This window comes from Uloborus diversus, chromosome 9 (assembly GCF_026930045.1).
Source record: "Uloborus diversus isolate 005 chromosome 9, Udiv.v.3.1, whole genome shotgun sequence".
Classification (NCBI taxonomy): domain Eukaryota; kingdom Metazoa; phylum Arthropoda; class Arachnida; order Araneae; family Uloboridae; genus Uloborus; species Uloborus diversus.
In genome coordinates, this window is record NC_072739.1 from 157,017,942 (window position 1) to 157,039,997 (window position 22,056).

General features: G+C 33.9%; 1 protein-coding gene across 2 annotated transcripts in view; it reads right to left on the reverse strand.

Annotated features, from left to right (window-relative positions):
• Positions 1-22,056, reverse strand: part of LOC129229369 (probable isocitrate dehydrogenase [NAD] subunit alpha, mitochondrial) — a 68,825-nt gene that overhangs the window by 41,779 nt on the left and 4,990 nt on the right. For both annotated transcript variants that reach the window (XM_054863662.1, XM_054863661.1), the window contains exons 3-5: positions 5,167-5,339; positions 2,239-2,368; positions 1,437-1,570 (exon numbers count right to left, since the gene is read on the reverse strand). In XM_054863662.1, coding sequence (XP_054719637.1) covers positions 1,437-1,570; positions 2,239-2,368; positions 5,167-5,339 — 437 coding nt within the window. The remainder of the gene's footprint in view (positions 1-1,436; positions 1,571-2,238; positions 2,369-5,166; positions 5,340-22,056) is intronic.

Genomic DNA, 22,056 nt, shown 5'->3' on the forward strand with positions numbered 1-22,056 from the left:
CACACAGACGTGACACACATACATACACACACACACACAGACAGACAGACATTTTCCAAAAATGGTCGAAATGGACTCAGCACACCTCAAAACGTTCGAATCCGTCAAAATTCGAAATTCGAAAATTTGCACGAATCCAATACTTTCTTCTATATATTAGATATAGAAGAAAATAAAAATTGCATAATTCAGTTTACAAAAATTAAAATCACAGGAAAAATACTTGCAATATCTACACAAAAATTGGATTATTTCAAAAGTGACATGACTGTTATAGTAACAATAATTGATAAGTATAAAGCCTGAGTCTCAAATGTTAGGCTTTTAAATAACTACATATTTTTTTAACTTGCTGTGTCTGAATCAAGATTCTCAGAATTGAACGAATTAATGTTGGTTGTAACAAATTGATTTTATAGTTGCTCAACCGCTCCATAAGTGTGAAATTCGTTTTTTTTTTACATGATATTAATTCAACCTACAGTGCACTACTAATATTCACTGATGTGAATTCCCCAAGTCAAAGTTAAGTAACTCAGCGATTTTTGGAGTGCTTTGAAGAATTTAAGGTATTTATTGAGAACTAGTGGTACCCGCCCAGCAGTGGAACATGCTATCATTATGAAGAAGAAATATCTAAATTTATGACTAACCCATCTGTGGCTCTTTCGTGCGACATTGAAATTATAAATTATTTTTATTGGAGTTCTTCATACAGTAGTTACTTTCTAAAATCATACACTGAAAAAGAAGGCAAACAACTTAGACGGAGATGTGTAGTTTGCTCAAAGCACAATAAAAGACGTCACACTAACTGTAAGCAAAATGTGCAATGTGCATTGATCTGTGCTTTGAAATTTTTCATGTAGTTTTAAAATAGTAATTATTACAATGTTCTTCAAGTATTTCATTATATTAAGCACAAATATTTTTCCTGTTTTGTACAAAATACATTGTTTTATTTTGATACTTTTAATAAAATTAAACAAACAATATTTTTTGTAATATTACTGTTAAATATCAATTGTTTTCAGTCATAGTGATATCAATATGAATTATGATAAAGTATTTAAAGCAACTACTTTAAATGAATAATTACTAATCCATTGAAATTCTTTAATTCAGTATATTGAATATTTTCACATTATAAATAAACGGGAAAGAAAGCAAAAATTTGATTTTGAAAACCACTCCATGAATTTTTTTCTGGATGCACCACTGCCCAATGAATGTAGTTAAAATTAAAAATAAAGAAGATTAGATAATAAAAAAAAATTGTTAAATGAAAACAATTTAGAAAAATGTAACTCAGAGTCCATATAAGCCTGGATATTATTGAGCAGCAATTTTAGATTTGTTATATGGAGCAACGCATTTAAATAGCTACAAATTGAGAACTATCAATTAAGTACTAAATTTGATATTTAATAACTTACATTATATTTGCTTTATGCACAGCAGTCACAGTTTTTCTATTGTTTTGAGAAGCATATTCAAAGGCATATTCAGCTACGCGATGAGATGCATTTTCTGTTATAAGTTTTATACTTTGAACAACTCCAGGCACAATCTGAAAGAAATAAAATATATGACTAAAGATACATTCACACATAAACATTTTGTTAATACCATTTATCATAAAATGTGTTACATGATATAATGGTCCTCAAATACCAAAAGTCTACTAGAAGTAAGAAATAAAAATTAATTACATAAAATAGCAATAAAGAAAGCAAATTAACTGTTAAAAGCTATGTTAATGGAGCACAAAATTTGAAAAAAGCAAAACTTTTGCCAGTTTTGATTTACAATTATTTTTTCTCAATTGTCAAATAACTATCAAGTAAGTCTGAAATTCATTTGAGGTTGCCATCAGTTGGGATTTGGGGTGCTTGATTCAAGTGTTTCTACATTAATTTGGCCTTGAGGCAGTAAAATGAAAATAGTTCTGAATCCCTTAGCAAAAGTAGATCAACACATTTACATTTTTTATTTGACATTCAAGATTTAAAACTAAATGAATTTAAGGAAAAGGAAAGAAACAAACAATAAAAGAGAAAGAAATTGGATAGTCACTATTATATAGATTTTCATCGTAGCAGAAAATGAAAAAATTCAATGTGTAAAAAGCAAGTTTCTACTACTGGTCAATTCCAAAAAATGATAAGGCACAAATATTTTATCTATTAATTATTTCATAATCATGGAACACATCTTAAATACAGAAATTTAACCTACTTCATGTTCAATGCCACTGTATTCGCCTTCTGTGTTCTCTCTAATAGTAACAACATCCACATCATTATATAAAGTTTCAACACCATTTATGGAGCGGCAGGGACGTACATTTGCATATAGATGAAACGCTCTGAAATAAATTCAAGCTATCATACAGGGTGGCGACAAATCAGGGAGATCAGGCAAAAGTCGGGGAAGTTTATTAATCAGGGAAAAAGGAGAGAATTTCAAAAAAATAGCAAAAATTCAGGGAAAACTGATTAAATGAATAAGAAAAAAAAAAAATTCTATGCAAAATTAAATACCCTTATTCCCTACCCATTATCCACCAATTGTCAGTTAAAAAAAGTAAAATTTTTTTCCTCAACGTCAAAGTATTGAATCGTAACTTTATTAACCACAGGATGAATTTCCTAAGATTGCTTCTGTGTCTGTAAAGTTCTTTATTTTACATAGCTCTAATTTTTTTTTCATGTGTTCCATGCTACGTAAAGTTAACTTTACAGGCAAAGAGGAAGCTGTCATTAATGCCTTAGCTCCCTTACCTTTACTTATTGTCTTGAAGTAATTAGCCTACTGTAATCACGATTTCAAGAAGAAATCTTTGTTTTGTAAATTAATACTGATAAAAGCTTAAAAGTTATTGTTTCTTCATATTTTGAATTTAATTGCTAAATTTGAATGAAAATCAAATCAACTTTGTTTTTTGCCATCTTATTATTTACTGTTGCTTCAAATTATATGAAGTTCCTTTAGTTAACAAATCAAAGAAAGAGGTGATAAATTTTGTACCTTGGACGTATTTAGAAGAAATGTAAATGAGCTAGGGTAAATAAGCTAAGGAACAGGAAAGATAAGTTCACATATATTTATTGCTCAAAGAGGACTCACGTGCTTTTTTCAAAGTTGGTGAAAAGAGCTGATAATTTCATCTGGCTAAAAATTTAAAAAAAAAAAAAATCCAGTAGCTAGCTCCGGGCATTCACAATCATAATTGCAAAAAACATGATTTGAACTAAAGGTGCTAAAATTTAAATGAATGCCAGGTGCTGGATTTGTTCAAAGAGTATTATGTAAAGTCAACAGGGTTGAGTATAAATAAAGTCCATTCCGGTAGACATGGACGCAACTGCCCAGAAGGAGGAACATGCTCACAGAAGCTTGTGGACTAGAAGAGTTTGCATTAAAAGCATAGAAAAATAAAATGAAAGGAACATCAGCTATGGTCAAGGGAAAACAATAAGCAATCCTGATTGCTCGAAAAAAAAAAAAAAGGTAGGGCACAAGGGCTGTGGGTACTAAGTTCATTAATCAAGATAAGATATAGGCGAGCAGCTAAGTTAGTTTTAAATCACTTAATCCTCATGGCACAAGTTTTTCTATGGTTCACAATTGTTTCTGCTTATACTAATTATTGCTTGTTTTCTTATCAAGTTGTAATAAAGTAATTAATTTTAAAATGACTCTTTCAATTTTTGGCTCCAAATATTTGATGTTGAGGAGCTCTTATTCGGAAAAGTATTTAACTCAATTCAGAAAAAATTACAAGACCTAGTTGCTTTAACCAAAACAAGATAAACACAAATTAATAATTTTTGAGACGGATGGATATGTGTACAGGGATATAAGTATGGATTGAAGTATTTTAAGCTGCCACAAAAAAATATTTAAGCAGCCGCTGAAGGCTGTTACTAGGTACAAAAAGGTGAAAGGTATAACAAGCAATATATTAAAAAGGCAAATCATCCTGCCACCAGAGCAGCTAGATGATATGGGGTCGTACATATGGACGGCTGGCGGACATACATCAAGCCGTTTCATCTTATATCTTTAAACGAGCAATGCTTGTGGGTATGTATATATTTCGTATCTCGAAAACGGCTCTAACGATTTGGATGAAATTTTGGATTTAATTGTAGTTTTGCATTCTAAGTTCATCTACATCAGTGTTTTTTCTGTAAAAACGCGATTTTTTACAAAAAACAGTTTTTTTTAATATAAAGTCTAATTAAGTTAAGCCTTGAAGTAAACTGTGAATTGACGCATCAGGCAGACGATTTGCAACCATAACAATGAAAATTTGTCTCTTCTTACTTTAAAATTTTATACTTGCTTAGGGTTGCCAGGCTTGGCTGATATTGGCCACTTTGGCTAATTTCAAATACACTTGGCTGAAAACAAATTCAAAAGCATTACGTAAGTCGATGTAAGGCTTTTTTTTTTTTAAATGAAACTATTGCTTGACCATCCTATTTTATTTTATTTATTTATTTTCTTTTTACACTTCGAATAGTTTAACATGTTTTTTAAATCACGCATCTAAATTTTATTTCGAAGAAGCGTATGTCTGGAGATTGTTTATGTCTTGTTAAGTCAGTTGTTATCATTTGTTGGAATGGTTTGTGGATCATCAGTTTTGATGGATATCATGCTGTATGTAGCATTTTCTCGCGTAAAAACTAAAAGTACTTATTCAAAAAGTAAATCTCGAATGGGATAAAATCGTGAAAAGCATCATAGTATGAAAGGAAGTATTCGGTTAAAAATCTATTTCACCATAGCAAAACTAAGGTCAAAATATTTTAATTACTGACAAAAAATTGTATAGTGGAAACAAATGTAACAGATAGTTTAAAGCAAAATGTTGGTTTAATTACATTCAGAATCTTCTTTGTTTGGTACTTTAGAGTTATAAGAAGGTCGAATGCTTAATATTTCGTTAACGTGAAGCTTTTCAATTATATTTGGAAAAGTATTGAACCTTAAAAAAACACGATTTGACAAAAAATAATTATTTTAAAGCTGAGCAAGGCTCTGTCGTCCAGGTACTGTAAAATAAATTTAATTAAAAACAAATGTAATGCAAAACATTATTTTCAAGTGATTTAAAAATAAATTCTGAAAAATACATAAAAACATATTACTTACTGCCTGATAGCCAAATTTAAAGACCTATGTCCTTTGCCAATAGGTGTAGCCAGAGGTCCTTTCAGTCCAATTGTATTCTTATTTATGGAATCAATAGCTCTTTGAGGGATTCCCATTTTTCCGTCTGGCTGTTTAACAGGTGTAACATCTTCTACTTCCCACTGAATTGGAACCTGCAAAATAATTGGAATGTCAGAGATAGTTTCTTGGAGTATATCAATAAAAAAGAATTAATAGAATTATCCCTACTCTGCTCCTGAGGGAAATTGTTCTACTGAAAGCAAGGTTCAAAATAGAACATATGTTTTCTCAAAAAAAAAAAAAAAAATTGAATTTTGACATCTTGAATTCAAATTATGTTTTTCGCAATCACTAGTGTGTGTATGTAGCCATGTGCGTTTGTGTGTGGGGGTATGTGTTTGTGTATAGGGGTTATGTGTATGTGTGTAGGCATACGTGTTTGTGTCTGTGTGCAAGCACGAATGTGTGTATGTTTTTGTGTGTGTATGTGTGGGTGTCTGAATGTATGCGTGTGTGTATGTATTTGTATGTGTGTATGTGTGCATAGGTGTATGTGTAGTGTATGTATGCGCGTGTGTGCAGGACATGGATGCAACCTGGAGACGACTTTCGCTATAGGAGCAGCATCGTGAGGAGCCCGTCGACGGTGATGGTGCGGAGGGTGGCGGTGGGAAAAATCAAAGGAACGTCAAAAACAGTCAAGTGAGAAAAATAAGCAATCGTGATTGCTCAAAAAAAAACCTAACGTGGATAGGTTTTAATGTTTTTTTTTTAAAAAGATTTTATCTATGACAACACTATTCACAGAAGAGAACAGTATTTGTGTCAAGCTGTCAAGAGAACTTTTATTGCAAAATAATAACAGTATTTAGTTCAAAAAATCAACTTTCAACTTTTCTTTTTTTAAAGCTTAGAGTAGATTGTAGCATTAAAAAGAAGTTTGTTGCTTCACAAACCTGAGTTTAATCATTGATGAAAATTTTCATTGAATAAATTTGATTATGTTACTTAAAATTGATCATTCTTGTCTCGTTTCCTTTTGGACTTTTACAATTTGAAACTAACTTTTTTCTTTGAAACCAGTTAGTAAAAGTAAAACCACATCCAGATTACTTAACTCCTTCCACATATGATCACACTTCTTTTTAAGTTAGAAATTAAAAACCATGTGCTCTTTTTATTTAAAATACTTTATCAGTGTACTGAGACACTGAGAGTGATTTTAAAATATATTAATCAGCGCAAAAATTATTTATTAATATAATACCAAAACTATATTTTCCTGATTCATCCTACTATAAATGATATATGTCTGTTACGTCTTGTTAAGATATTAGAATTTTAAATAAATTACTATTTTGCAATAAGAAATAAAAGATAAAAACTGACATACTATTTTGTTGATAGCCTATATTTTTCTTTCTTTGCTTAATAGAAATATTAGAGATTGAATAAGAAATTAATAGCTGAAAAGATATTTCAAAGAAACATTTAGGGAAAATAATGCACTTGTATAGATTAAATTATTTATAAACTAGAAAATCGCCCATCAAGGTATGACGAGGGAAAACTGCTTCAACATTTGAACGAAGCCATTGCCTGTTTGGTGATATTTTGATTGTTGACATTTTAACCCTAACTCCAGTGGATTAACACTAAGCTCCAGTAGCATTCATTGATAACCACTTTTTTTGTTTATTCATTCTCCTAAAATGACAATCTTACCAGTAAAACGGTTAAGTTACCGGATCCAGTTCAGCCTTGTCAAAACAAAGCATTTCCCTGCATCTCAAACGTTACCAAAAAATATTATCAAATTTTCATCCTATGGTGAGAGTTTCATCGTTGGTAACATCAGAAATGTTACTCGATCAATGAACTTATGATGCTGAATATTTTAGTTGTATTAAATGATACCAAAAAAAAAGTCATTTAATTAAAATATAGTTGAGTCCCGACTTACGCGAGGGATGCGTTCCAAGACCCTTCGCGTAAGTTGAAATTTCGCGTTGAGGAAAAGGGTATGTGTAAAAACTTTTATAAACATACTCATACGATTAAACACACTTGTAAACACCACCTCAAACTGTTAAAAACCATTTCTCAACTATACATTACTGTTTCTTAAGTAAAAAATAGAATTTTTATTTATTGTATTAAAAAAAACCGTTTTATTTAACAAAAAACTGCTACAATGCACAAAATCAATGATCAATGGGAAAGAACGACGCAAAATAAACCACTACGGTATGTACATTATGTAGTAAGAAAAACAAATGCACTATAGCTGTTGAGAAAGTTTCTCTTTTTCCTTCTATGTTCACAAACTTTAAATGAAACAGCATTCTTAGGTGTCATTATATTTCATCAACTTTCCCATATAGAATGAAAAAAATTTATGGAAAATGAGGAGTAGTTATTTGTATAAGCGATGTTCAGACTAGAACGGTGTGGGAACTTCCGCTCTTAGTGCTGCCAAAGGGATGAAGGTCCATTCACGAAAAAACCGCAATTCCCTTCGGAAAATTTTCATGTTGCAGGTGAAGAATTCGCGTTAGGAATAAAATTCTTTACCAGGGAAAAAACCGCGTTATAGCCATTTTGCGTAAGTCGGAACGCATTGTAGCGGGAGTCAACTGTATAGATTAAATGTAGGAGTTGACTTTCAGAGTTACAAATACAAATACAAATACAAATGTGACGACCAGCAACAGGCACTGGGCCCAGCTAGGCTGGTCCTAGTCAATTAATTAGTCCCAATGAAGATCAATGGCCCTCTTAAAGCTATCCACTCCCTTGCTCATTACCACCTCTTCCGGTAAGCTATTCCAAGTGCCCACGACCCTGCTAAAGTAGTAGTTTTTCCTGATTTCCAAGTTAGCCTGAGATTTAAATAGCTTAAAACAATGACCCCTTGTCCTGCTTTCCCCGCAAAAATTTAATCCATTTACATCTTTCATTTTGATAAATTTAAATAACTGAATCATGTCCCCTCTGACTCTCCTTTGCTCTAGGCTATACATGTTAAGCCTATTAAGTCTGGTATCATAATCTAAATCTGAGAGTCCCCTTACTAATTTAGTTACCCTTCTTTGAACCCTTTCCAATACAAAAATATCTTTCTTCAGATAAGGCGACCAAAACTGAACAGCATACTCCAAATGAGGTCTTACTAAACTCCTATATAAAGGCAGAAGAACTTTCTTAGATTTGTTTGAAATAGATCTATTGATGAACCCAAGCATTTTGTTGGCTTTGTTACTAGCAATACTGCACTGTTGACTAAACTTGAAGTCCTGATTTATAAAGACACCCAGATCCATAACATTTTCTGCCTGATTTATGACTGAACCCTGTAAACGATATCTCATACGCTTATTTCCATGACCTAAGTGTAGCACTTGACATTTCCCTACATTAACTGCCATACCCCATTTATCTGCCCACTTAGTAATATGATCTAAATCCTCTTGCAGCTGTTTTACTTGTTCTTCATTTTCGACAATCCCCATAACTTTTACATCGTCAGCAAAACAATTCATGCTTCCAGAAATATTATCATTGATGTCATTCATAAATATAATAAACAAAAGAGGCCCTAAAACTGATCCCTGAGGAACCCCACTTAAAACATCACTCCAATTAGAATGATTTCCTCTCACAACTACTCTTTGCTTCCTACCAGTAAGCCAATTTCTAACCCAAAGTAAAGTTTTTCCTCCTATTCCAATGTCAGCTAACTTGCTGAGAAGAGCAACATGCGGTACCTTGTCAAAAGCTTTTTGAAAATCAATATAAACAACATCCACACATTTTTTGTTATCTAAAGCTGAGGTAACCTTGTCGTAGAAATGCAATAAATTAGTAGTACAGGATTTACCTTTCCTGAAACCATACTGCAAACTAGTCAACAGACTATTAGTCTCTAAGAACATCATGATCTTAATTTTGATCAAAGTTTCGAAAATCTTACAAATCACCGAAGTCAAACTTACAGGTCTATAATTCCCAGCAATACCTTTAGACCCCTTCTTGAAGAGTGGCATTATGTTAGCCAGCTTCCAGTCCTCTGGCACCGTCCCCGAGTTATAAGAAGCATTGAAAATATTCAAAATAACATCCACTAATTCCTCTGCACATTCAACTAAAATTTTTGGATAAATATTATCTGGTCCCGGAGCTTTAGTTGCTTTAATCTTTTTCAAATGAAATAAAACCTCCTCCCTGGAAAATACAAAATCCTCAAGCTGTATAATAGCTTGTGTCTTGTTAGTGTCAACTGTTGAGATACAGTTATCGTTAAACACACTGGAAAAAAAGTTATTTAGAACATTTGCAATATCCCTATCGTTTTGGATTAAATTTCCATGCTCATCAACCAAAGGCCCAATTTGACTGTTTCGAGCTTTCCCAGAATTAGCGTAAGCAAAAAACCTCTTAGGGTTCCCATCAATGTCATCTGCCAGCCTTTGCTCCAATTCCCTTTTCTGAATCCGTACCAAATACTTAAAATTTCGCCTTGCCTTACCATACTGGAGCCTTTCCGCACTCTGACCAGTTTCTTTAAACTTACGAAAAGTGGCTTGCTTATAATTAAGAGCTTCTTTAGTCTCCCTGGAGAACCACATGGGCCAAATTTTGGTACTAACACCTTTTCTCCTAAATGGAACATAGTCCCCAACGGTTTTAGCAAGTTTATCCTTAAATTCCGTCCACTGCTGATCTACGTCGCTATTTTCCAACCCTGACGAAAAAACCTCTTTCAAGCTCTGCCTAAGTGCAACAAAATCGGTGTTTCTGAAATTGGGCACAAACCTAAAATTAACATCTTTGCACACTTCAAATTTAACCCGGAACCTAATGCTGTTATGATCACTATCTCCAATATGCTCCCCTACACTCAACCCCTGAACAAAACTACCTATGTCACAAAAAACTAGATCCAAAATGGCCTCCTCTCGAGTTCCCTGAGTTACAACTTGATCTAAGAAACAGTCACCAATTACTTTTAAAAATTCCTCTTCTTTGCCATTACCAGGATAAAAATTATTCCAATCAATACCCGGAAAATTGAAATCCCCCATTATGATAACGGATCCCTTACTGGACATGTCACTAATAATACGGTACATCTGTTCATCTTGTCCCTGGTTTGAATTAGGTGGCCTATAAATGTTTCCAAAGCGTAGCTTTATGCCCTTACTGCTCATCAACTCCAGCCAAACCATATCAATATCAGTAGGCTTATCATTTATGACCAATTCATTGCAAATAAAATTGTCTCTAACATAAAATAAAACCCCACCACCTCTTTTACCTACTCTATCCTGTCTGAATAAATTATACCCAGCAATATGTAATAACTCTGCATCAGATTCGGTAGCCCATGTCTCTGTAATTCCGATAACATCCAACTTCTCATTCATAACTATGCTTTTCAATTCATCCATCTTGTTCCTAATACTGCGAGCATTGGTATAGAAAACTTTAAGCATGCCTAAGTTGCTTTTATTTAACACCCTGAAATTTCCTAAATTACAATTGTTAACATTACTACTCTTGTTTGTCACTTTATTTCCATTTCTAGCAATACCCAAAAACATATCATTCTCTCGATACCTGGTGCTTGAACCATACCCCCCATTCCAACTTAGTTTTTTGACTCCAAAGCCCTTAAAATTAATCCACTAACCATTTTGACCCCTGTAGAGCTCAGATGCAGGCCATCCCTAGCAATCCAATCCCGTTTACAATGACTCCATACATCAATGAACCTGATACTGCGCTTTTCGCAAATTGACTTCAGTAGCAAGTTCATACACCTCGCACGTTGATTTAGCCAGCTCCTATGCACTCCATACCTGGGAAGCAAACCAACCACTTGGACATTTGTCGAAAAGCTGGTTGCTTTATCCAACAGGGATTCCCATTCCCTAGAAAACTCCTCATTTTTACTGTGGCCTACATCATTTGTTCCCACCCACAAAGTAACCATGTCCTCCTTATTCAATACTCCCTTCTTTACAGCAACCATATTAACGTCTTTTACCCGAGCCCCTGGTAAACAACACCTAGCCACCTTACGCTTTACTCTCCCAACTGTGTTACCCACCTCCCTTACCATAGAGTCCCCCAAAATTACACCCTTAGTTTCCCAATCTAACTCCTCATTTGAAACTTCCCCCTGAATCTCTGGAACATTTATACCCTCTACAACTGGCTTACACCCTAATGCTAACTGGGCTTCCAAAACTAGCATCTTAAGTCTTAAGTCTGAGAGTTCAGCACATTTAGTGCAAATATAATCCTCTTCAAAAACAGACTCATTTTCCCCCTTATACAGGCAGAACATATGACATAGATCACAAGAGATCCACCTGTCCCCCTTCCCACTCTTTACCTCTTTCATAATGCATATAACACCCATTTCAACTCAGTGAATATGTTCCAAAAGGCAAAACAGTAAGATAAAAATGCAAAAAAACACAGAATAAATACTAAAAACAGCAGTAAATAAACAGAGTTGCTACACCCAATAAAGCACACAAGATCAAAAACCAGGAGATCACCACATGTTAGGCTTAGCTCCAAAAAATGCAAAAACACTTCAAGAATACAATAACAGCAAAAATGAGCCCCCAAAACACAATAAAACTAAATTACATGATAAAGTGAAGTAAAAAACCTAAAACTAGACAGTAATAATGAAAAATTATAGTAAAAAAACACTTATCAAATTAGCAGCAAAAAACACTCCCTGCATCACAGGCGCCCTCTAGTGGCCTAGTACATCTCCTCATTCTTAAACATGGCATTCAAACATTGATCTACAAATATGTAGATGTAAAAAAATTTACACTAGTGATACATAAATCTTTTCATACTTGTTCATTATCCAAATGGCAAAAATAATAAATAAATGCCAAATGTTGGCCCCGACAATAATTATGGCAATGTAAACTGATTGTTTGGTAAAATTCATAGTTCAGTCCTATTTGGCAAAACATACCAGTGAGCCACTAGTAAATAGTATTTTGATAATGGAAAAGTAGTAAAGTGATTCATAAATATCCCATACAGAATGTCCTAATATTACTCATATAAGCTATACAGGGAAAGAAGTTGCAATTGAGTATAGAAATCCAATTTATTGGAGTAACTTAATGTGAATTTATAATATGTTGAAAAAATGACTCAACGCATTAAAAATCTTTTTATGATTTTCTCAGCATCAATATTTTGAGTCTGCACAGTTTAAGCTCATTTCTTTTGCATTGAAAAAGGCATTCCTTGCATTGTCAAAACACATCTGCAGTAATCGGCAATTTGTGCTACTTAACGTTATTTCTTATTTTATGAATATGGATGTTTAGGAAACATCAATGTATTACTGTTGATGCTTTACTGCCGAAGTTTTTTTAAACGTTAATGTTTTTTATTTAAATAAAAGCACTTTATAAAAAAACGTCCATAGCTGTCACATGTACCATATTGGAAATATTTTTCATAGTTAGTTATTTGAAGTATTGTTTCCTACGGCACTTTTACGAGGGTGCAGAGTCCTGCCCTCCTTTTTCGCATTTCTTAATGGGCTGCCTTTGCCCTTTTGAAGTTTTACAAATACAAATACAAAAGTGACGACCAGCAACAGGCTCTGGGCCCAGCTAGACTGGTCCTAGTCAATTTACAATCCCCAGTGAAGATCAATGGCCCTCTTAAAACTATCTACTCCCTTGCTCATTACCACCTCTTCCGGTATACTGTTCCAAGGTTCCACTACGATGCTAAAATAATAATTTTTCCTAACATCCATATTAGCCTGAGATTTAAACAGCTTAAAACAATGACCCCTTGTCCTGTTTTCAGTGCTAAACTTCAGCCCCGTAACATCTTTCATTTTAATAAATTTAAACAACTGAATCATGTCCCCTCGGTCTCTTCTTTGCTCAAGACTGTACATTTTTAGCCTTCTAAGCCTGGAATCATAGTCTAAGTGAGAAAGTCCATTTATTAGCCTTGTAGCTCGCCTTTGAACCCTTTCCAATACATTAATGTCTTTCTTAAGATAAGGAGACCAAAACTGAACAGCATACTCCAAATGAGGTCTTACCAAACTTCTATATAAAGGCAGAAGAACTTCTTTAGATTTGTTTGAAATAGATCTATTGATAAACCCAAGCATCTTATTGGCCTTGTTACTAGCAATGCTGCACTGTTGGCTAAACTTTAAATCCTGACTTATTAAGACCCCCAGATCAGTAACTTTGTCTGCCTGACTAATGACTGAACCTTGTAAATAATAACTTGTACACTTATTTCCATGTCCTAAATGTAGCACTTGACATTTCCCAACATTAACAGCCATACCCCAATACATCAGCTCACTCCGTAATATGATCTAGATCTTCTTGCAGCTGTTTTGCTTGTTCTTCATTTTCTACAGTCCCCATAACTTTAACATCATCAGCAAAACAATTCATGTTCCCAGAAATATTTTTGTGAATATCGTTCATAAAAATAATGAAAAAAACAGGCCCTAACACTGATGCTTGAGGAACACCGCTTAAAACCTCACTCCACTTAGAATAATTTCCCCTTACAACTATTCTTTGTTTCCTTCCGGTCAGCCAGTTTTTTTTATCCAAATGAAAGTTTTCCCTCTTTTTTCCCGAAAAATAGTGGTTCATGCAAGCCTGGCCTGGAAATCTGAACTCCCTTGGGTTTTTATTTTTATTTACTAGAATTTTGATAGAATAGAAACCTAAATGCCTTTTATGTCTTCAGCATATTTTTTTATGAACATTAAAAAACTAAACATTACAAAAATAATAACTATAAAAAAATACCAGGACCCTACAAAACCGTAGCGTTTTGTGTACACAAAAAAATAAAATAAACGAATAAATAAATAAAAATAAATGTATAAAAGACTACTTTTACTAGATTATAAAATTTCTGTCAAAAAGTGCTCTTTTATTTAGAAGCCGCCTGCTCCATTTTTGGTCTAGGGAAAACACTATAAAAAGTTGATCCAATTAGAGAATTAAAGATTATTTTTCCAAATAAAACAAAAAATATAAAATGTTAATGTCTGAAATAATTAAAATAAATTCAAAATTTTACTGTAGAAACAAATGTTTTTATTATATCTCACTGTCAGCAGAACATACAGTATGATGTCAAAAATTCAAACACACTCCTATAAAATTTTAAGTCTTCTTAATGTTCAATAAACAGTAAGAGTTAAACTCTTAAATTTTGCTAAAAAATGTAATTACATATTGCATTTCTTTAATTTAAAATTTTGCCATTAGAGAGCAAAAATGTGTCGTATTTACATTTTTAAGTATTTTCGGGACGTTCTTTTTAAGAGCGTAACCTCTTGGGTTGTGCTTGATCCATGCGGAATGAAACATCTGGGAACACTCCTGATTGTAAGAAGAACAATTCGTACCAATAATGGCATGTTTTGAGATATTTCAAATAGTATTTTTGAAATTTGGTGCAAGAAGTTATAAATGAAACGCAACTTTTTAAAACTTATACTTAATCTTCTTGAAACAAAAAAAAAAAAAAAAAAAAATGTATATATTTTGTTGGAAGAGAAATGGTTCCATCAGAGTCTATATATATACATATTTCTTCATGATATCTTATGCTTAAACTCTGAAATCACTCTCTTGAAAAAGGACATTTTTTGTTATATGATGTTGTTGAAAGAAAAGAGGGATACAACCATTAATTTTGCAAAAGTATAAAAGTTTATAAATTTTAACTAGCAATAACTTTATCATACAAATATTATGCTAACAATTTATAATTATATACGAGAGACTTTCAGAAAGTAAGCTCTGTTTCAGAATGAAAAAAACAACAAGTAGAGACAGAACAAAGAATTTTAATGCACAAAAATCTACCACTCTTACACTATTTTTCAACATTGCTCCCAAAGTTTTCCAAGCATTTGTCACAGCGTGTTACAAGTTTCTCTATATACCTATTTGTAAAATGTTACTGCTTATAGTCATCCATGAGGACTCTTTCAGGGCTTTAGCTAGAATGCTTTTGAAAATTTTCAGCACAGCCCCAACCCCTCTCAGCAACTTCCATTTGTTTCTGCATCTTAAGTCTTTCCTTGGGGTACGTGGGTACAACAGCCATGAAGAGCTCAAAGAACACGAAACCCCACGGTTGACTACACAGGCGGCAGCATTCTATGAAGAGGGTGTACAAAAACTTGTAACACGTTATTACAAATGCCTGGAAAATCACGGAAGCTATGTCTGAAAATGCTGTAAGAGTGGCCAATTTTTGTGCAACAAATTTTATTGCTGTAACTTTGCTTGTTTTTTTTTAATTTAAAAACAAGACTTACTTTCAAATGTCCTTTGTTCAACAAAATTCAAACAATTGCTTAATTTGGAACCTTATACATTTTGTTTTACAATTTCATTACTTATTTTTAAAACAAAATGCACTTAAAATTATTTTTCGCTCCTGAACTTGAGGTACCTAACCGAAAAACAGAAAGAGTGGTGCATCCAGTCTGGGGCTTACTACGTCAGAGTTGCCACTCAATTTTGGAAAAAAAATTCCCTGTGTTTTCCCTGTATGAAAATAAAACATTACAAACGAGCGAGCACTGATTATTTGGAAAAGAACATTAATATCTTGATAATTTCACCACAGGGTAAAAAAATGAAACACAAATTTCTAAATAAATAAGGGAAAATAAATACGAATTCATAATAACTGAAATAATAGCATGGTGGTTGAATATATTCAACTTTTTATTCAAAAAAAATGTTCTCTTAGCCATGGACCTAAAAGTATATAAGTGACCCAGAACAATGATTATTGACGACTAATTTCATACACTCTAAATTATTAGTGTTCCCGCAAGGCCGTTTTTGAAGGGCGCAGCGCCCTGCCCTTTTCCATATCGGCAAACTGCGCCCTGCCCTTCTTTTAGATCGCAAAATGCGCCCCGCCCTTTTCAAAAATAACAATATGCACCCTGTGTTTTTTAAAAGATGCCTCAAGCACCGTTTGGACCCGTCGCGATATCGGGGCAATTTTATTTGTAAACATGTCTTGCCATTGTCCCCAGAATTTCACCATGAAAACGGCCCCACGAATAAAAGGAGATGCAAACATCTAGGCAAGGAAGGGATGAGATTCTCGGAATTCTAACAGACTTATCAGTTGGAAACAAAAGATAGATTTCTTACTTCTACTGAAGAAGGGTTTGAAAGGGTGAGGGAAGGTGTTCGGTCGTCCGCGATGGTGGAGGGCGGGGGAGGGGGGAGATTATTGTTTAATTCCTCCCCATCCTTGAGTTTCTGAGAATCAACAATGAGAGAGGGATAGTGGTAGGTAGTCTTCCTATATTATTTTCATCTGTAGGACCAGGGAATGCCAGTTCCAGGAAAAGTAGAAGGGGTACTACTTGTCTCGTCAGACCAGAACAGATGCAGATGAACTGCTCCATTTCTTGTCCGAAAAGTCCGAGTGCAAACGCAAACGGTTCTTGATTTGAAAATACAGGGTTCTTGACGATGATGCTGGCCGAAAAAATATGAAGTTTACTGAAATATTTCAGGCTGTTCTCCTTTTTCTTTTCTCCTGCAAAACAACAGAAGCAGGGTTTGTATGCTCTTGATAATGCTTGTAAACGGCTTGGAAAAAGCGTTTATTTTGAAGTGATTGATAAAGTTTTGAAAGCTAACATAGTGCTTGAATTCCTTAGAGTCTAAGGAATGCACAACTTATGGCCCGCAGGCCAAACGTGGCCCGTGAAGCCTGTTGAATTAGCCCACGAAAAATTCTAAAAAAATACATACATAAAAAATTGAAAAAAAAAAAAAAAAAGAAAGAACTAAGTTTGCGAAATTATCGTTTCAAAACTCATTTACTGTTCTAGTTAACAATTTCTAAGTCCAATACAGGTCGATTTTACCCCATTTATAACTATCACTTCCCAGAAATCGCACTTGCAAAATCGGAAGATTAACGAAAATAATGTAACAAAAACGGCACCTTCACCAAAATGAAAATTATTTTTGAAGTAGAATGTTGAATTGAGCAACAAATATCGTATGAACAGGCCGTTTTCGTAGCTTTTCAGCCCTTTTTGTCCGTTTTTCGTTTGCACGTGAGAATTAGGCTTAGCTAATTTTGGCGCATTGCTAGTTATTGTGAAGCAATCTTTTCGCATCTGTTTCTGATTGGTGAACCTTCTAATTGTTTTCTAAGTAGCACACAGTACAAAGCATACTGAATCATAATACAAGGTATTTTTTTTGTTATCTTGAATTTTTAGCACCTCCTCCCCCCCCCCCCCCATAAAAACAGGGTTCATACTTCCTTAAAAAACCTTCAAGAAACCCTTAATTTCATCAAGCAAAATTAAGGTCCCTAAAAAACCCTTAAAAAGTCCTTAATTTTCTGAAAATTTCCTTAATTTTTTAAAAGCTATATAAAGTTCAGTCCTATTTTCTTATTTTTTCTATTTTCTCCCCTCAAATCTTCATTATCGGCGATGTATGCCGAAAACGCATGTTTAGGAAACATGCTGACGACATCAAACAGCTGTTTCGCCGAAAATTGCATGCCTTGTTTGAGATTTCAATCTTTTTGCATCCTGCAATTATTTCAATCATTTTTAATGCTGGAAGGTTTTTCTTTTTTTTTTTTTGCTATATACTACTTTATATCTGCTTATTTTATTCATTATTTCAATTACATTTTTATTTCTTAAATTTATTTTTGAAAATATGCGAAGTCAATCAAAAAAATGTGGTCTAACTCCCAGTCTCGGATTGTACTGAAACTTGGCATGGTTCCCTTTTTTTTTTATGTATTTTAGAAAGTGTTAAAAATATTTATGGTGAATCTCTAATGATTAAGGTTTAACAGCCTGTAAATTTTTCTGGAATTTCAAGATTAAATTAAGCAACTTCATGTTGTTGTTTTTTTATCCTAAAATAGTATTTTGAAGTTTTTGAAACCAAATTATGAGTTTCAATGCAATTGAAACGAATAACCAATTATATATTTATTTAGATTTTTTACTCTGTTGTAAATTATTACCTTACAAACAAACCTAATTTTTAAATTTACATTCTCATTTTCAGTGCCTTAAATTCAAATGTTTTTAGTTAAAAAAGATGTTTTTCTCTAAAGAATTATGAAAAATTGATTTTATTGAGTGATGCAGCAAATATTAGCATCTGACTCCCTCAACCCTTTATTCAAAATTCAGGGGTTAGAAATTGCTGCACTGTTAAAAATTCAGGAAGATTTTCTGGTAATTGTTACTGTAAAATAGCATCGCCGACGCATCGCTGATTTTTACGGTAATTTATACCGGAGAAATAAGCGATCCCAGCGCCAACTGGTTGCTGTGGCCTACCGAGGAAACCGTAAAATTTTACAGTAACATTTGATTTTTACGGTAATAGTTACTGGCAACATGGATGCCAGTAACAATTACCGTAAATTTTCCGGAAAATTTTTAACAGTGTGCCTCTTTTTCAAAATTTGAACTTGTATAGAAACAAACTTGCAAGAAATGGTACAATACAGCAAGTGGGATGTTAGTACAGTGAAACCTGTGTAAGTTGACCACTCACGGTACAGTACTTTGGTGGTCAACTTAGACAGGTGGTCAACTTATAAAGGGTGGTAATGATTTTTTTTTTAAATTTTTTGTCATTTCTTGCACCATGTACTCATTTTTTGAGTAATTCACCCTTATTCTTTCTGTTCAACTCACTTTCATTGTTTAACATTATTGAAAGTGAAACAACAGTTAAAAATACTATTCAAATAATTTTGTTATTTTTTCCTTGTGTTTAACTGCATTAGACACTGTAGTTTTAGAAATTCCATATGTGCCGGCTGATTTTCTCTGGCTTTCTCTATTTTCAATTAATTTTAATATAATATTTCATACTTTTTATTAATCTCAAGTTCAGCTAACTTTCTTTTTCAAGCCTTTTTTGTACAACTTATAGCACAAAGAGCAATAAGCACGACTCTCCCAGTTCATAAAGGCAAAATTAAAATGTCCTATCTCTTAATCCTTTGCACCAGAAACATGTAACTTTATTCATTAGCAGGACCAGATCTGCATACCCACAGTGCGAGGGGTCCACGTACTTAAAGGGGCTAACAACCCTAGAAATTGAAGAAAAAATAGAAAAAAAAAAAAAAACTAGCACTAAGACTTATTCACTTTACAAATAGACACTGCTGGCCACTAGGGAGGGGCTCTACATATTTTGCTGCAGGGGTGACCCAAAATGTATATATCCAGGCCTGCTCTTTTTAGCACGATTCCTGTGTTGCCACAACATATTGCAACTGAAAGAAAAGACTGACAGGGTTGCCAACATTTCAAGAATAGCAAGAGGAGCACTGAAAAAATTTGAGCGGAGCATTTGGTCACTTGAGCGGAGCATTTTTAAATTGTCTTAAAAGGCATTCAAAATTGTATCAACAAAATATTTAACATAGTCACTAAGTTTTAATATACATACCTGTGAATTGTTGCACTTAATTAAAGAAAAACTCAGAAATAACTCGAAAATAGCTGGTATGGTAATTAAATTTTTTTTTATTTTTTTAATAACAGATAGGTGGCCTTTTTGGCTTTTTTCAATTCCTCATCACAAAACATAGAATTGTAGCAAAATTTATCCCCTGCTCGAGAAGCACATTTTTCAATAAGCAACCCTTGTAATGTGTCATGGCTTAGGTTGCAACGATAATCAGTAACATTTTGACGAACAATACTGAAGACACGTTCACAAGGCGCATTACTATGATGGATTAACAGAACTTTCAGCATGAAATCCGATAGATTTTTATATTTAATGCAGCCATTGTGATCTTGTAATTCTTTAATTTTTGACCAAGCAACATCAGCTCTGTTTGAGATAATATCATCGCTAAATGTATCCACCTGATACAAGTTAAATTCAGCTTCTACAGCATCTTTTGCTTCATCTGTACATCCAAACAAATCTAAAAAGAAGTGGATAGATGAAAGCTTCTGTGTTTCTTTGCCTTTTATGTTTGCAACTGAGGCACATTTGTACAACTTTTCCTGCAGTGGAAATTTTTTCTTGATGTATGCACATGCCGTATCATAATAACTTCTTATGCAATTATAAAATTTTTCCTTGGAGCTTGCAGAAATACTGGGAGAGTTTAGGTATTGGCGAGTTTTTGATCCAATTACCAATTCTTCATCAGATTTTTGATTTTTTTTAGAACTGAATTTGATATCAAATATAGAATCTGCTTTTACAACAACTTCGGCCTTTACAAATCTAGCCAACAGTTCTGTAAACAAAGAAGTAATTTCTTGGTGATACACATGTATCATTGGTTGTTCTTTTTGCATCAATAAGTTAGTTTTATTGAAAACGGGAATCACAGCCTGCAAAAATAATAAGTATAATTTCGTGGTTGGTGCTTCAAACATTTTTTTTATTTTTAAAAATGTTGCAGAACTTCCCTCTTCTTCCTCACAAAAAAATTTAAATAAAGCATCCCACTGATCTAAAAATCTGTTGATGACTTCTCCTAAGGACAACCATCTGGTAGCTCCATACTTGAGAACTTTGAGTTGCTCCAACCCGCACACAGCCTGGCAAAATTGAAACAGCTGAACACGTTTTACACTTTTTTTCAAGTAGTAATAAACATCCACCAAAAATTGTTCAATGTCGTAGTCATTGAGTTTTTTAGCTGCATGTTGAGCTGCAAGATGGATTAGATGGCACACACACCTGTGAATAACTATATTTGAGTTTGCTTTCTTTATAAAAGAGCTCACTCCTTTGTTCTGTCCCATCATCACATAAGCATTATCCGAGCAATAAGACACACAGTTTTCCCACGATATGTTTTTTTGCTGCAAATCATTTTCAATCAATTTAAAAATATTTTCTCCTGTTGAATCACCTTCTAGGTGGGGTAAAGAAAGCAATGAAGTCACTATTTTCTTCGCTTCTTCATCGTAAAAGCTTGCTACAATGGGAAATAATTTTTCATCTTGCGAATTGCTGCCGTCTGTAGCCAAACTGAATTTATTTTTCTTTAATTTATCAACGATCGTTTCTTGTGTAGTTGTGGCAAAGCTCTTGACTATTGCTGCGGTTTTGGTTCTGCCACAGGCATATTCTTTGGCTATGGAAGAATCCGGGAACATCTTCTTAAACAATGGACCAGCATGGTCCGAAATCGCTAATGGGCAATTGTGCTCAATTAAAAATTTGGTAAACAGAGCTTCTGCTCTAATGACATTTAGTCCTGATCCTGACTGTATCGTTGAAAACATGTCCAATGTTTTGTTATTTTCACAAGCCTTGGCTTTAACAACGTGTTTATCACTTTCACAGTGTCTTCGACAATCCGCTCGTCCTCCATGAGAAACCAAAAAGTCAAAGCCACATACTGTACAAAACGCATAATTTGAAGAAATTTTCGACTTCTTTAACACAGGCCAAGTTGTCTCATACTCTTTAAGAAACTCTTGCGAATGTGTCCTCTTTGGCGCCATTCTGGACACTACTTCACAAGCTAAAATGGTGAACACAACGCACCGAGCACGTGAGCGAGATCTGTGAAACGAAATATACGCGGCTCCGCTCTTCACTAACATAAACACAAAATGCGCATGCGTAGCAGTAGGAGTAAAATTCAGCAGCGCAAAGTACATGGGGAGGGAAAAAGCGCTTCGTTCTGGCTCACTCTTCCCCTCCACCACCCGAAACGCTCCTCTCCTCGCTGGGTGTCTCCTATTTGGCGTGCAGCAGCATTTTTTTTTGGCCAAACTCTAAGCGCGAGCGACAACGT